This window comes from Salmo trutta, chromosome 4 (assembly GCF_901001165.1).
Source record: "Salmo trutta chromosome 4, fSalTru1.1, whole genome shotgun sequence".
Taxonomy (NCBI): Eukaryota; Metazoa; Chordata; class Actinopteri; order Salmoniformes; family Salmonidae; genus Salmo; species Salmo trutta.
In genome coordinates, this window is record NC_042960.1 from 52,706,237 (window position 1) to 52,723,593 (window position 17,357).

General features: G+C 45.3%; 1 protein-coding gene across 1 annotated transcript in view; it reads right to left on the minus strand.

Annotated features, from left to right (window-relative positions):
- Positions 1-791: 791 nt before the first annotated feature.
- Positions 792-17,357, minus strand: part of LOC115192594 (guanine nucleotide-binding protein subunit alpha-11) — a 28,672-nt gene continuing 12,106 nt past the window's right edge. The window contains exons 3-8 of the mRNA XM_029751271.1: positions 10,497-10,681; positions 10,257-10,408; positions 8,117-8,245; positions 7,131-7,260; positions 6,501-6,654; positions 792-2,672 (exon numbers count right to left, since the gene is read on the minus strand). Coding sequence (XP_029607131.1) covers positions 2,470-2,672; positions 6,501-6,654; positions 7,131-7,260; positions 8,117-8,245; positions 10,257-10,408; positions 10,497-10,681 — 953 coding nt within the window. The 3' untranslated portion in view covers positions 792-2,469. The remainder of the gene's footprint in view (positions 2,673-6,500; positions 6,655-7,130; positions 7,261-8,116; positions 8,246-10,256; positions 10,409-10,496; positions 10,682-17,357) is intronic.

The window sequence follows — 17,357 nt, forward strand, 5'->3', positions numbered from 1 at the left end:
AAATAGTTCTCCCAATGTTTAAGTCTGTAAGATATACAACACCTCCAGTCATTGTAGCTGTTAATGAGGTTGTCTAATATAAAAATAAGGTGAACACAATTCATATTTCACAACAGCAGGACGTATGTTCAGTTCTGCAGGGGAAGATACAGTATATAGCTTTACAGTAGTTGCACATTCAGACCCAAATCCTTTACAAAAAAAACAATTTGAGTCAAAAGTTAGAAAACACAGGTCAAATCCTTATACTGCATACATTATTCACACTGTCCCAAAGCAACATTCTGAAATCTTGATAAAATAGATGCATACCACACTGTATGATCTATGTCAATTTGTCATTACTGAATTCAATTAAATGGAAGAGGTTTTAATCTGACTTTGAAGTCCTCCCCCCCCCCCCCCCCCCCCCCACACACACACACACACACACACACACACACACACACACACACACACACACACACACACACACACACACACACACACACACACACACACACACACACACACACACACACACACACACACACACACACACACACACACGCACGTTAGAATATTAATACCTGTATTATCAGACAGACTCCACCCTGCTCCACTCACACATATTGAGATGGATATTACACTCATATGTATAGAGACCATATCGCTTCAATTGCACCAATATATAATCCAATATAAAATCCTACCGGCCTAGTAACAATTTGAGCACAGCCAGAGCATACTGAGCTAAATATCGACTCAACATAAATATGGATATGGGGACCAGAGTAAAAGGGCTAGCCAACGATGAATAAAGAGATGTTTATAATCAATACAATGATTAAATCCTTGTTTTGCTGTGTAACCTTTGATGACACTCCGCAGCGCAGCCTCGAAGAGATGATCAGGAAACTCCACCGCTCAAAGCCCTACCGTGGGCTGTAGCCTATCACCATTCACATCCCAACTACACTCTGTTTTTTGCTGTTGATTTTTGGAGCTATCAGACAGTAGCAGGACTTGAACCGCTCAGGATACCAGGCTTTCATTTCTACTGGCCTCCCTCAACCACCTAATAGCATCAACAGCAGCATGCCTGCCAGCTAGTATTAACCCTGTACGTGACTCCTGCTCTTAAAGGGATAGTTCACCCAAATTACACATTGTACAAGATACAGTATGACAGCAATCCATGCTTTGGTTTAGTTTCCCTTGCACGTTTTCCAAATGCCAACATTTTAGCATTTGTAGCACAAATCAGTCATGGGACCAATATTATAATTTATGTCCAAATCATCCTAAAGTATTGTGAAGCTCACCAAAGTCACTTATAGATGATTTGAACATGATGCGCAAAAATTGGTAATAATCGGTCCCATGACTTGAATGGGATTTGTGCCACAAATGCTAAAACATTTGCATGTGGAAACAGTGCCAGGGAATCTAAACCAAAGCATGGATTACTGTCATACCTTGTACATAGACTGCTACAGGGTAAGGAAACCACCCAAATTACAAAATGACACATTGAATTATACCTTTAAGGACTCTGATTTGTTGGGCGATGTATTGATTCACTGGTATTGTTGTTCCCATATGAACTCAATGTATAGCAGGTAGTGATTGGTCGAAAAGCAAGCACATTATTGGAAGAGACAAGAACATCCACAATGAACCAAACCAAGAATACTAACAGTGTAGTACATCATTGCATAACATACTGTGTCAGGGGAACCCATCGACTCTCACATTTCCCACCTTCATCACACCTCACACCTGGAATCCAGCGAGAAATATACGGCTATCAACCAATAAAACAAATTAAAAGACAAACCAAACACAATGTTACACAAGCCTTCTTTGGTGGCACCTTCTCATAAGTGTAAACTTGTTAGTGTAAATGATGTGTTATGTAATGGCTACAACACGTGTACAGTAGCATTCATTCAACACACAGATAGAGTGGAAGCTTTTGTACTGATCTCTAGAGCAGAGGCCTTTTCTATCAACACGGGGGTGTTGGTGATACATATGGGCTATAGAGTTCTCCTCTCCCCCTGCTAAAGTCATCACTAACATAATGGAGGCACAGCACATCATGACATCTCTAGTCCAGTTTCAAGCACTGGTAGAGCACGGCATCTCCAAGCCCTTACACACAACATTATACAATAACAACCAGAGGGGGGGAAAAACTATGATCAGATTCTGTAGTGTGTGTGTGTGTGTGTGTGTGTGTGTGTGTGTGTGTGTGTGCGTGTGCGTGTGCGTGTGTGCGTGCGCACGAGCACGCGCGTGTGTGTTCAGGAGTCCATTCTGTCTGAGATTCATTCCTACAATAAGAAGGTTTGGCCAGAAAGCATCCCCACCGGCGCTGAGATGGAGAGAGAAGAAAAGTGAGCGAGGAAGGGATCGGGGGAGAGTCTCTTCAGCCCTGAGTGTTCGTTGAGTGTTGCTCCCCGGACAGGAGGGCCCCCAGGCCCATCACATCACCCCATAGTCGCTGAGGGCCTTGAGGAGCACCGTGTCCTTGACGGCATTGAATACATTGGAGATGTTGTTGGTGTCGGTGGCGCAGGTGAAGTGGGGGTACAGCATCTTGCTGATCTCCTTGTCCTGGCTGCGAGTCTGCTGCTTATACATCTTCTGGATATACTTCATAGCATCCTGAGCGTCACGTCGCTTTCCTTCAGGTGTGGGGTGAGGGGGAGGACAGGGTGCAGGAAAGAGATGGAGACAACCACAGTGAGGGAGGAGAGAAAGAGAGGGGAGAGAAGAGGTCAGGGGGTGTGGGTAAATGGGAGAGAGAAATTGGAGGCCAATAGAAACAAAGATGAATAGCAAAGGATAAAATCCCAAGATAGTACAGAAGTATAAAAATCAGGCAACCATCACATAATGTTACCATCGCAACGTTATAGCACAAAACGTTAAAATAGCAACTTTACATTAAAAGGCCAATATGGATGAACCTAACCTCAGGGTGTCAGGTAGCCTAGCGGTTAGAGTGTTGGACCAATAACCGAAAGGTCGCTGGTTTCGAATACCCAAGCCGACAAGGTGAAAAATCTGTTGATGGCACCTAATTTGCTCCAGGGGCGCCGTACTACTATGGCTGACCCTGTAAAACAACACATTTCACTGCACCTATCCGGTGTATGTGACAATAAACAAAACTTAAATTCAGAGAGTTTATGGAGGAAGGAGTAACGTCTCCCCAAACCCCCTGGAGTGATGGCTTGGCGATGCAAAGTGCAGGGTATTTATAGTTGCCATGGGCAACATGCCGGAGGAGTGGAAGTGTGGTGGGGAAGCTCTAGACAGGCTCGGCTACCTTCCTTCCACATCAGTGGAGGCACATCGTTAGTAAACTATGTACCCACACCATACACATGAAATCAATCACACATTCAACCCTTGCTGAAACAATAATCCCTGCATTAAGAAACAATGATTTGGTACTTAAAGAACATTATGTTTACTGGTTTTGCTATAGCCAGCATAGTTATGTATTCATGTGTAACGCCCTGGCCATAGAGAGGGGTTTTTTGTTCTTTATTTTGGTTAGGTCAGGGTGTTACATTGGGTGGGCGTTCTATGTTCTGTTTCTATGTGTTTGTATTTCTTTGTTTTGGGCCGTGTGTGGCTCCCAAATCAGGCACAGCTGAAGTTTGTTGCTGTTGATTGGGAGTCACACATAAGTGCATGTTTTTCCGTTGGGGTTTTGTGGGTAATTTTTTCTGTTCGTGTTACTGTGTTTAACGTGACAGGACTGTTTTGGTTGTCTGTTTATTGTTTTGTATGGTATAGTGTCCGTTTTCTCAATTAAATATGACGAACACTAACTCTGCTGCGTTTTGGTCCGCTCTCTCTAAAGGCAACCGTTACAGAATTACCCACCAAACCAGGACCAAGCAGCGGAGGTGGAAGGAGCAACAGGAGAACAGCTTGATGGACTCGTGGACATGGGAACAGATACTGGACGGAGAGGGACCATGGACTCAGGCTGGGGATTATCGCCTCCCGCAGTGGGAGATTGAAACGGCGAGAGCGGAGAGGCGATATTATGAGGAGAGAGAGCGCAACGAGCATGAGAGGCAGCCCCAATAATTTTTTTGGGGGGGGGCACACGGGACAGTCGGCGAAGCCGAGGTCGGAACCAGAGGCAGTCGGGCTGACATTGGAGGTGAGCGAGGGGTACGAGGCAGAGACTGTGACGGAGTTAATGGGGAAATTAAAGGAGAGAGAGATGAGAGAGCTGCTAGTTTGGTGCATAAGGCACGGCATTCGCCCTATGGAGCGTGTCGTGGAAATGATGTCACCTGAGGCAGCTCTCCATACTCGTCCTGAGGTGCGTGCTGGTTGTCTGGTGAAGACTGTGCCTGCGCCCAGAAACAGGCCTCCTGCATGTCTTCCCAGCCCTGCACGTCCTGTGCCTACGCCCAGAACCAGGCCTCCTGCATGTCTTCCCATCCTGGTCAAGCCCGTGCCTCCTCCACGGACCAGTCCTCCAGTGGGTCTCCCTATCCTGGTCAAGCCTGTGCCTCCTCCACTGACCAGTCCTCCAGTGGGTCTCCCTATCCTGGTCAAGCCTGTGCCTCCTCCACGGACCAGTCCTCCAGTGGGTCTCCTCATCCTGGTCAAGCCCGTGCCTCCTCCTCGGACCAGTCCTCCAGTGGGTCTCCTCATCCTGGTCAAGCCCGTGCCTCCAAGTACCAGTCCTCCGGTGGATCCCTCCACCCTGGTCTCTCCTGTGCCGCCTCCTCAGACCAGGCCTCCAGCGGGTCTCCCCAGCCTGGTGAGTCCAGGGCCTGCGCCCAGAGCCAGGCCTCCCTCATGTCTCCCCAGCCTGGTGAATCCTGAGCCGGATCTGCCAGAGTGCCCCGTCTGCCCGGGTCAGCCAGAGTGCCCCGTCTGCCCGGGTCAGCCAGAGTGCCCCGTCTGCCCGGGTCAGCCAGAGTGCCCCGTCTGCCCGGGTCAGCCAGAGTGCCCCGTCTGCCCGGGTCAGCCAGAGTGCCCCGTCTGCCCGGGTCAGCCAGAGTGCCCCGTCTGCCCGGATCAGCCAGAGTGCCCCGTCTGCCCGGATCAGCCAGAGTGCCCCGTCTGCCCGGATCAGCCAGAGTGCCCCGTCTGCCCGGATCAGCCAGAGTGCCCCGTCTGCCCGGATCAGCCAGAGTGCCCCGTCTGCCCGGATCAGCCAGAGTGCCCCGTCTGCCCGGTGCAGCCATCGCGCCCCGTCTGCCCGGTGCAGCCATCGCCGCCCGCCAGCCGGGTGCAGCCATCGCCGCCCGCCAGCCGGGTGCAGCCATCGCCGCCCGCCAGCCGGGTGCAGCCATCGCCGCCCGCCAGCCGGGTGCAGCCATCGCCGCCCGCCAGCCGGGCGCAACAATGGTCGTCCGCCAGCCGGGCGCAACAAGGGTCGCCCGCCAGACCTTCGGCGCGGCCAGGTGCGCCACCTAAGAGGGCGACGCCAAGGGTGGGGCAGAGGCTACGTCCCGCACCTGAGCTGCCGCCGTAAGAGGGCCCACCCAGACCCTCCCCTTCAGTGTCAGGTTTTGCGGCCGGAGTCCGCACCTTGGGGGGGGGGGGGGGGTACTGTAATGCCCTGGCAATAGAGAGGGGTTTTTTGTTCTTTATTTTGGTTAGGCCAGGGTGTTACATTGGGTGGGCGTTCTATGTTCTGTTTCTGTGTTTGTATTTCTTTGTTTTGGGCCGTGTGTGGCTCCCAAATCAGGCACAGCTGAAGTTCGTTGCTGTTGATTGGGAGTCACACATAAGTGCATGTTTTTCCGTTGGGGTTTTGTGGGTAATTGTTTCTGTTAGTGTTACTGTGTTTAACGTGACAGGACTGTTTTGGTTGTCTGTTTATTGTATAGTGTCCGTTTTCTCAATTAAATATGACGAACACTAACTCCACTGCGTTTTGGTCCGCTCTCTCTAAAGGCAACCGTTACATTATGTGAGAACTCACCCTATGAAACCCCTTTCAAAAGAGGTTTGAAATTACTTTCTAAACTACTTTTTTTGAATATCATAAGGCAGGGCATCAACTAGATTCTTGAGTGGATGGTCAGGGGGCTGGAACATAATTACAAATCATTTGTAGACTGAAAACTAACCACAAGAAGCCCAAACAGATATAATATTTGACAAAAACAATCATTCCAAACCTTGCTTACTTATGTACACAATCACATATACAGTAGCTCTCTATTATGCATGGGAATACTTTGGAACAGATTTCGAAAACTAAAATCACTTGGAGCTAATTTGCTGGTGGTTTTAGTCTTTTTTTACATGTCCAACAATAATGCAAAAACCCGCCAGTTGGGGAACCCTGTCATAAGGTCTCTGTTATTCCAGCCAGAAGCAACAGTTAACTACATCGCTCTGAGAAAGAAAAACTAACACCAAAGGATGTGACTATGAGTTTAGATCCATCACACTGCTATTTACCTCGATGGAGGGGATGTGTGTGTGTGTGTGCGCACATGCACGTGTGTGTGTAAACCTACCTGTGAACCCTGGGAAGTACTTCTGCAGGTCGGACGCCTGGATCTTATCAGCAAGGATGTCTGTCTTGTTAAGGAAGAGGATGATGGAGGTGTTGAGGAACCAGGGGGAATGGATGGTGGTGTAGAACAGAGCCAAGCTCTCCTCCATACGGTTCTAATAGGGGGAGAGGGAAGGGAGAGGTGGGAGAGGGGGGAGAGGAGAGAATATGGGGGCAGGGGCACAGTGAAGGTTAATGAATTTAGAGAGAGACTCAAAAGTGGCCAGGAAAGATAAGCGGCTTAGTGAGCCTTGGTCAGGAGGGAGGGAGGGTTGGAGAGATAGTGGTATGGCAGCAGGTTTTGATACGCAACAGTGAAACCTGTTGGCCATGGCAAGAAAAACCTCTGGATAGAAAACGGAGGTTTCAATGTTTACTTGGTTGAGACCAAAATACAAACTATGCCATGAAATGAAGGCCAAGGACAACACAGAGGATAAACAGACAGGTAGGCAGGCAGGCAGGCAGTCAGACAGATAGTTAGACAGGTATTGACAGACATCCAGTCAGACAGAGAGACAGGCAGCCAGCCAGCGTGTAAGACAGACAAGCAGGCCGAGACAATCAGACAGAAAGACAGACAGGTACTCACATCGGTCTCTTTCTCCTCCAGGACCTGGTCGTACTCGCTGAGGGAAGCCAGGAAAATGAGGGATGTGACGTCCTGAAAACAATGGATCCACTTCCGCCTCTCTGACTTCTGTCCACCCACATCCACAATCCTACCCAGAGAGAGAGAGAGAAAGTTAGAAACACCTATTAGAGCATCTTTCAACACACACACACACACACACACACACACACACACACACACACACACACACACACACACACACACACACACACACACACACACACACACACACACACACACACACACACACACACACACACACACACACACACACACACCTTTATCAATAAGGTGTTTGTGATGCCACGCATGGCAGGGGCCTTGTCTCGACGAGGCAGCTGGTCAGAGTTGTTAATGAGCTAGAAGTGTCTGAGGTGTAGCTAACACTGTGAGAAAGGCTGAGAGGAATATCCTCCTGTGTATACCGAGACTTATTTCTTCTCTCTCCTTCTGTCACACATCAAACCTGTTTTTCACAGTTTCCAAGTCCTCATGCAAATGAGCCTCATAGAGCATTTGGCTCTAAAAAAGGCCATAATTGATACCTCACCATTTCTATTCCACTGTATCCTGCCTGCCTGATTACGGAGACAAATTACAGTCCAACCTTTCACAACAGGGGTGGTGAAAAACACCACACCTGAACACAGCTGGAACTTTCATATTAATAACACAAAGGTTTCGTAAAAAACAATGACATCGCCATGTTCAAAAGCACAAAAATAAATGTGTATGTTTTCAGCAAGTTTTCTGTGTAATGTGATTGTATGTGCTTGTAATTCCAATGTGTCCCAAACAGCCAAGGGTAGAGTCAGACAATATCAAAGATAGCCTATAGCGTAGTCCACAATCTCATCAGCAGCTCTGGTGTTCTATTAGTTCCCTTGAAGTCTGGGTGAGTCCAGGGTGAGCGATCTGAGTGATATGAGTGAGGGTGTGGCCACCTGAGTGTGATTTTCTCCACAGTGAAGGAGTAGTCATGGATGCCGGTGGTGGGGAATCGGACTCGCAGTACGTCCTGAGCTGTGGGGATGTAGTCTGGGGCTGATATGCGGTCCAGATTTGTCATGTAGCTGAAAAGGACAGAAGCAGAGAAAGAGGGAGAGGGCAAAAAAGAGAGAGAAACAGACAAAGAAAGACAGAGAACACAAAAAAATGTGATACAATTATCTTTCCCATGGTAATGACAATGGCAGTAGCAAGTTCATTCTGTACATGAGACATGTAATATCAACTGGATGTTACATACAACAACAATCAACACAAATTGAGTCGTGCGGAAGGAATTGAGCTGTGAAATTAGAAAAAGGCACATGGAGTCCTTACCACTGTGTTGGGATTATTGTTTTAATGGTTTATGTTGACACAACCTGTCATTAATTGGATGTTGACTGACTGTGTGCATGTTTCTTATCAAGCTGCTATAATGACTCAGAGCTAGCTGAGTAAATACTGAGAGAGCAGGGAGAAGGAGAGAGAGGACAGGAGGGGAGACGGGCAGGGACAGATAGCAGTGCAACATTAGGCCTATTTCATTTTCTCGTAATGTGATGCATCATTTACTCTGACATCAACTTGTTGACTTTGTCTGTATCAATTTATTCAATTTCAACTGAATTAGTCAATTAATTCTAAAAGGAAAATAACTTTACTATCGGGTAGCTTTCAAGAATGGGTGGAAAGTGAAAAAGTATACTTTTGAGAAACGATCTGTATTGTGACCGTGTCCACAGATGACGCAGTCCGTGTTACACTCCTCACCCACCGGGACAAAAGCAATACCTATGTAAGAATGCTGTTCGTTGACTACAGCTCAGCATTCAACTCCATAGTTCCCTCCATGCTCATCACCAAGCTCAGGACCCAGTGACTGAACACCTCCCTCTGCAACTGGATCCTAGACTTCCTGACAGTCTGCCCTAAGGCGGTGAGGGTATGCAACAACACATCCGCCATGCTGACCATCAACACGGGGGCCCCTCATGGGTTTGTGCTTAGTCCCCTACTCCCTGTTCACCCACGACTGTGTAGCTGCGTATGACTCCAACACCATCTTCAAGTTTGCTGACAACATGACGTGGTAGTACTGATCACTGATGGTGATGAGGCAGCCTATAGGGAGGAGGTCAGAGACATGGCAGTGTGGTGCCAGGACAACAACCTCTCCCTCAACGTCAGCAAGACAATGGAGCTGATCATGGACTACAGGAACAGGAGAGACGAGCATGCCCACATCGACATTGATGGGGCTGTAGTGGAGTGGGTCGAGAGATTCAAGTTCCTCAGTGTCCACATCACTAAGGAATTAACATGGTCCACACACACCCACACAGTCGTGAAGATGGCACTACAACGCCTCTTCTCCCTCAGGAGGCTGAAAAGATTTGGCATGGGCCCTCAGATCCTCAAAAAGTTATACAGCTGCACCATTGAGAGCATCTTGACTGGCTGCATCACCGCTTGGAACGGACTGCAAGGCACCAGACCAAAAGGCGCTACAGAGGCTGGTGAGTACGGCTCAGTACATCATTGGGGCCGAGCTCCCTGCCATCCAGGACCTCTATACCAGGCGGTGTCAGAGGAAGGCCCAAAAAATTGTCAAAGACTCCAGCCACCCAAGCCATAGACTGTTCTCTCTGCTATATGATTTGATTTATAAAATGAAATCAAATGGTGCCGGACAAGATGGCTGTTTGTGAATATGTGTTTTTAACATGGCTGAGAGCTGGTTGTACATTTATTTGTGGAGAACTAGCCCCCTCCAATGGACATCATGGACTTTGCAGTTGATAAGGACAGTATACAATGCACAGTGCTGTACAATGGGGACATAGTTTTGTGAATGAAACAATCGTTTTTTCATTCATTGTGATTATTAAGGTATAACATTTTGTATTTACATAGGTACATCTTACCAAGGAAGCAAAAACCATCTACTTCATAGTTTTTTAGCCTCTACTGAAAAAAGCAGGTGCAAACTTAGCAAATATTGCACCTGGGGCAAATCTGTCCCACGGCGAGAGAGACAGAGAGAGAAAAAGACAGAGACAGAGAGCGAGACCAAGACATACTGGTGGTACTCACTACTCTGTCGAGTCCAACAGCTGGTATTCGCTGCGGCGGCTGTAGCAGACCCGGAGGCCTGGGTCGGCCCAGAGATGGCGGATGGCATCCACATTGCCTCTGTCCAGCTGGGTGACAGAGACATCCACATCCTGCACCCACCTGTCATACATCTGAGGGCAGATAGATAGATGCTACAGAGGGTGCCTTTCACTCATGGTTAGGCCAGTTTGATTGAACAGTATGTAACCAGACCCTGACCTCATTCTCTGGGTAGGCATAGGGCAGTTTGAGGGTAATCATGGCCCGGGTCATAGCCTTCACAGCTGTGAAGATGTTCTGGTAGATGAGCTTGGCGAAGTCCCGTCTTTCCTCCTCAGAGAAGCCTCTTCCATGGATGATCCTCATCTGTCTGAGGAAGGTGGTTTTCCCACTCTCCCCCGTGCCTGAGGACACACAGCCCAGTGGACAGTCAGAGAGGAGAACAATATGTCCACTTCTCAGATGATGATTAAACAATGCAATGTTACAATAAGTTGTTGATACACTGAAGAGAGTCAGAGTCATCATTACACCATTCGAATTTGCATTTGGAAACATTCAAAACCTCACACATGCTTTCAAGCGATACCAGCCATTTGCCTAGTGATATAACCTGGACTCACGGGTAGACATAACATAATTTACGTTTACTATACGTCTAGTCTCTGAGACCAGGCTGAGTGACAAACCTTCTATAAGAGGAAACAGCCCTAGGCCACCGTCAAGTCAGGATGGTAGTTTATTGTAGCCTAATTAATTGGTTATGATACAGTTATTACACTTGAAAACTTATTCCACATCTGACTTGTCCTGTCCAAAGTACCCTTTGCAAAGGCTTCAGGTCAAAACGCTGGGTTTATGTGCAGGCTAATAAATAAATGTAATAATATTTAATAATCTCTCTAGTTCTTCGCCTTTTATTCCCCTTTCTTCAAATAGTTGAGTTTTTATTTGATAGAGTATTATGTGCATAGAACTCCAGGGACGCAACTTAGGTTTTAGAAGAGGGGGGGACATCATTTTTGGGGGCTCGGAGACGTCCGCATGGTCCTAAATCACACCGTTACACAGGAAGTTCACCAGATGTGGCATCATTCATTTTCAACGAGGGCACACAGAGAAATGTGCAGGGCTAGTGTGGGAGCATGTGAGAATGCTGCTACCGGATCAGTTGAAAAGGTTAAGCTCTGCTCAACTTATGCAAATGTCACGCGGCCACCACTGCCGTTAACCAATCAAGTGAGAAGCAGATGTTTGCTTTAAAATCTTCCCGTTCATGAAACATACTGTAGTTTAACTTGTCATTTGTTCCGGGCAAGCAAAACCCCAAAAATATATTGAGAAAAGCCAATCATCGCTGTTTCTGGTTTTCCAATTTTATACGATGTAATTTTGCTAGAATACAGAGACAAAATCAGAAGGTCAATGGCATGGAGGAGGATTGCAGAGATTGTTGGTGTTGATGGTGGGCGAAGAGAGATTTGCACAACGTTTGCTTGTGCTGCTAGCTAGCTATGAACTAAACCTAAACTTCAAAACTGTGATCAAAGCCACCATTTGTGAATGTGTTGACTGAATTAAATTATGAAATTTGCCCACCAAAGTGTAGAATTCACCAGTAACACACATTATAACATTGTAAATTAAACACTTCAATTTCCCATGTAATATGCTACCAATTGGATTATGGTATCTTAACATTATGATCCTCATATATTTTAGCTTAGTTATGGCTCTTTCATTATACCTGTGTCATGACGTTGATTATTATAGCTCACTTCCTATAAAATACCTAGGCCTACATGTAAAATGTACATGAATGTGTACTTTGGGTAAAGGAAATTGTGTCTTTGACTTGCAAACATTGTTGTGCAAATCTCTCTTCACCCACCATCAACACCAACAACCTCTGCAATCCTCCTCCATCCCATTGACCTTCTGATTTTGTCACTGTATCCAAAAATAATTCTCAGCAAATAAACACGGTAGAATTACAATGCTTCCCATGCCCTATTATTTTCCTTTTTGACATTTGAATTAGCCTACAAATTGTCAGCTCCTTTTTTTCATGTACAGTACTGTACCTAGAATACAAGTGTTGGATTTGCACTAAACAATTTCATATGTCAGAAAAATCATGTACAAAATCTGGCTTATGGTTAGCCTCATATATATTATCTACTGGTATCATTGTCCTCCACGATGAAATTGGGAGGGGACTGTGGATCTGTCTTCGTCCGCTAGTATATTCGTACGTTCATCACATGTGATATCTCAAGACAGCACAGGCCCGATTTTGACAAAACTTGGGTGAATGATGAGTCTTACCATAAAGATCTGGCATTTACAAAATTACATTGATTGGCCAGATGGTGGCTCTATAACAAGCCATTGAAAATGCAAAATTTGAAAGGTAACGTTTAACCTAGTCATGAAATTCGGTACATTGGTCCTTCTACTTACAAGGAACAGATTTGCCTCAGGGACCCATAAGGTTCGGCATGATGGTCTTTCCGCATTTTGTGAAAAACACTTAAAACGCTACTCCTCTGGCATCGAATGACCGATCTGCAAGAAACTTGATATGCGGCATCTATGGACAAAAGTCTCTCAATGCAATATTTCCCAGACTAGTGCCTAAAACAATGTGTGAGTTTAGCTATTCTCTGCTTCAGATGTACAATGACAAGGGCGCATTGCACATGCCCATAAGGCCACTAATGTTATTATACTGCAGGCCTATGGCTGCATTGGTGATACATGCCAATATAATAAGCTGCAAAATGGGTTCACATGGCTGATATCCTGAGAGAGTGACAATCAAATAAAACAGATTGGAAAGCTCACAACTGGACAAAAAGCTCATGCTAATTTGAAAAAGCAACACAGAAACACAGACAAATTTAAGACAGATCCCTTTCACCCCTTTTTATTGCAGAATTGTGATCTGTGATTAATGAACATCAACATTGAATGAATCAACTCAGTTTTTTTGTACATTTTGAAATATGTTAACTTGTTCGTACATGTTAGACATCTTAGTAAGTAGGCTATTATTACTAAAGCATACTTTCCGTTGAACAAAAACTAGTCCATACCAGAGGTGGCCAACCTTGCTCCACACCCTGATCTACCTGGTGAGCAGACTTCTATTCCAGCCCAGCAATAATACACATTATTATCAACTCATTAGGTTTGATAAGTTGTATCAGATGTGTTAGTACTGGGCTTGAACAGATGCCTGCACATCTAGCATAACTCCAAGAGCAGGATTGGTCTGCTCCAGTTGTAATAGGTTTGTAGCCTACATTGTGTGTGACTTTTAACTGTATTGTTGTATACAACCTTTGCTAACATAAGTACACATACAACCCATGGCATACAAGGATGTGCCAGCAGTCTCTTGGGACATCCATTGGGACCACTTCATCTGAGGACAGACTTTCAAAGCTCGCCATATCTGAGTACAGACAACATCAAAAAGAAACAGGATTCATTATATTACAATTAGCAAGACAACCATGACTAGTATGTTGCTATTATCTCACTGTCTTCATATTTTTCCTCTCTAGGGACTATAACTGGAGAAGCTTTTCATAATGTCCTCAAAATTACCTTCCATATACAGTACATTCGGAAAGTATTCAGACCCCTTGACTTTTTCCACATTTTGTTACATTACGGCCTTATTCAAAAATGTATTAGATTGTTTTGTTCCTCATCAATCTACACATAATACCCCATAATGACAAAGAAAAAACTGGTTTTTAGAATGTTTGTAAATTTATAAAAATAAAAAACTGAAATATCACATTTACATTAGTATTCATACCCTTTACTCGTTACTTTGTTGAAGCACCTTTGGCAGCGATTACAGCCTCGAGTCTTCTTGGGTATGACGCAACAAGCTTGGCACACCTGTATTTGGGGAGTTTCTCCCATTCTTTCCTGCAGATCCTCTCAAACTCTGTCAGGTTGTATGGGGAGCCTCAATGCACAGCTATTTTCAGGTCTCTCCAGAGATGTTCGATCAGGTTCAAGTCCGGGCTCTGGCTGGGCCACTCAAGGACATTCAGAGACTTGTCCCAAAGCCATTCCTGCGTTGTCTTGAATGTGTGCTTAGGGGAGTTGTCCTGTTGAAAAGGTGAACCTTCGCCCCAGTCTGAGGTCCAGAGCGCTCTGAAGCAGGTTTTCATCAGGCCAAAGAGTTCAATCTTGGTTTCATCAGACCAGAGAATCTTGTTTCTCATGGTCTGAGAGTCCTTTAGGTGCCTTTTGGCAAACTCCAAGTGGGCTGTCATGTGCCTTTAACTGAGGAGTGGCTTCAGATCTGTGCCTCGACACAATCCTGTCTCGGAGCTCTTCTGACAATTCCTTTGACCTCATGGCTTGGTTTTTGCTCTGACATGCACTGTCAACTGTGGGACCTTATATAGACAGGTGTGTGCCTTTCCAAATCATGTCCAATCAATTGAATTTACCACAGGTGGACTCCAATCAAGTTGTAGAAACATCTCAAGGAGGATCAATGGAAACAGGATGCACTTGAGCTCAATTTTCGACTCTCATAGCAAAGGGTCTGAATACTTATGTAAATAAGGTATTTCCGTTTTTTATACATTTGCAAAAAAAATCAAAAAACATATTTTCACTATGTCATTATAGGATATTGTGTGTAGATTGATGAGGATTTTTAATTTATTTAATCCATTTTAGAACAAGGCTGTAACGTAACAAAATGTGGAAAAAATGAAGGGGTCTGAATACTTTTAGAATGCACTAGTAGTCCTTTCCCTTTTCTGACAGCTGGAGCAGCAAACCCTTTCACCCTCTTCCATTGCTGTTGTTATCTACAAATGCATTTGGAGCATGTGTTTTTAATTTACAATGATATATAGGCCTACATCAAGATAACAAGCTAATAGGAAGTTAGCTAGCTGATGATATTTCACTTAGCTAGCTATACAGTATGTACAGTTGGCTAGCTAGCTAGCTAGCAGCTCATTAACCCACACAGAGTGGCCTTCCTATGCTAGCTAGCAGCTAATAAATAGTACATTGTTTATTTTTTTCATTTTCAAAATGTATACTTACTAGAATATGTTCATGGCTATGCCCTCGAAGCGGCCAGCCTTTTGCAGCGAAGAGTTGTCAAGCGGAGGCTCTTTTCAGGTCAAACAACAAATTCAGCAGAAGTTCCACCCCCATTAATTTTCAAATTAAGGCACACAGAGAAATGTGCGGGGGATTGTGGGAAGATGAGCGGCGAGAACCCTGCTAGTGGAGCAGTACAAAAAGTTGAGCTCTGCTCGACTTTATGCAAATTTAAAATGAAATTAAGTGAAGCGTTGTCAAGAGGAGGCACCGCTTCTGGTAAAAACCAGAGTGGCACCTGTCATTATACCAGGCCCCACACGCAGAAATATCAGCCCACAGATAGAAGGACGAGATTGAACTTCACTCAACTTTCTAGAGCAGTGGTCACCAAGGCATTCCTAGTCAATTGCCTACCGCTGGCCAATCGGATGGCTCAGATTATCGTGTCTGCAGTAAAGTAGCAGGCATAAGAAATCTACAGCAAAGTTGATACTGTGAGATTTCAAAATGTTTAAAACTATGATTAGAGAGAGACTGTCAACGAATACAGCTATGAGCTGCTGCTTTTATGAGTGAGTTCATGTTAAAGTTCTTACTCAGCACTGTCAACACTTTGTATTCAACACTTTTATTAGCAATAAAATGCGCTTACTTCCTATTTCCACTCAGCGCTACAACAAGCACTAAAGCAGTAATGAATGAGTAGGAAAGTTGATCAGTAGGCTTCTGTTGTTATTATTAGCGGCTTGGGTCTTTTTTAATATCGAGGAATATTTCACTTTCTATGTTCATAGGAGTAACACTATGAATTTGTGCATGAGGCAGAAATAATGCGGTGTGACTCGAGTTTCGCCATCAGCTGAAGACGGTGTCCCTTTTTGGTTATTGTCAGTGGAGGAAAGGGAGAGCGGAGGGCTGTTGAGTGGCAGATCCTCAATCTGCTGCTCTCTCCCTCTGCTGAGACAGACCATCAGATGCAGGCAACATCAGCCCACTAAAATAGAAAGCAAATTATTTAAATCTCAGCTTGCATTTTGACTCAGAAAGTGATCTTGACTCAGAAAAGGTTGGTGACCACTTCTAGAGTTTTCCCTGTTAACACTTTCAACATTTCTCTTTACTGTGGCAATTGTGATCGAATCAATGTAATATTAGCCACTTTCAATGCAACATACCGAAATAAAACTAACTATGCAAGAGATTTTGTTGTAGGCAGAACACATCGGAGTAGGATTCTATTGCATTGACACCAGTGAATGGGAGTGGAGCGGAGCTGGAGCGGAGCATGCCCAATTTGACTGGAGCGAGGAGCAAGGTTCTCAAAGAATGGAGCGCCAGCCTTCTCTCACCTTCCAATTTCCCTCCAGTAGCGCTCACTTCATGAGCTCAGGGCCTGCCCGGCCCAGCATGCATTTGTAGTCTACTTGTGTGCTGCTATAGACCCTTGCTTTAGCTACTGTCATGAAGTTCGCAAAATATTTTCAGAAAGAAACTGATAGAACACACATGTGCTAAATCAAGGTGACATACAAAGATGAGGACCGAGAGCAAGATTGGGAGTGTGGTGATGTAATGTCCACAACTAAAGAATCATTGTGGAATCTGAAAAGACACATATCCCCAAGGCATGATGGTGTACTTAATACGTGCACATGCTAAAAGAAAGGAACGAGGTGGGAAGATAACTAATTGTGTCATTGTAGCAAAGCATTTATTAACTAAAAATCAGATCTCTTCGACGTTTCGTAAATTTTTGTTCTATTATCTATACAATAGGCCATTGTTGATTTTGGCCCAATATGCCTGGCATATTCCTACGTTCAAGGAGCCTAAAAACCTTTAGGCCTGCTGGAAAAAAAGAAAAACTCTGCATCTCTGCCCAGCCTGGCAAGAGTGGCCAATAGGGTGTTTAGCATCCCCAGTGGCTCTGCAAGTGAGGAGAGGATATTCTTCGCTGCTGGCCTGCTCTTCACATGAGCCTGA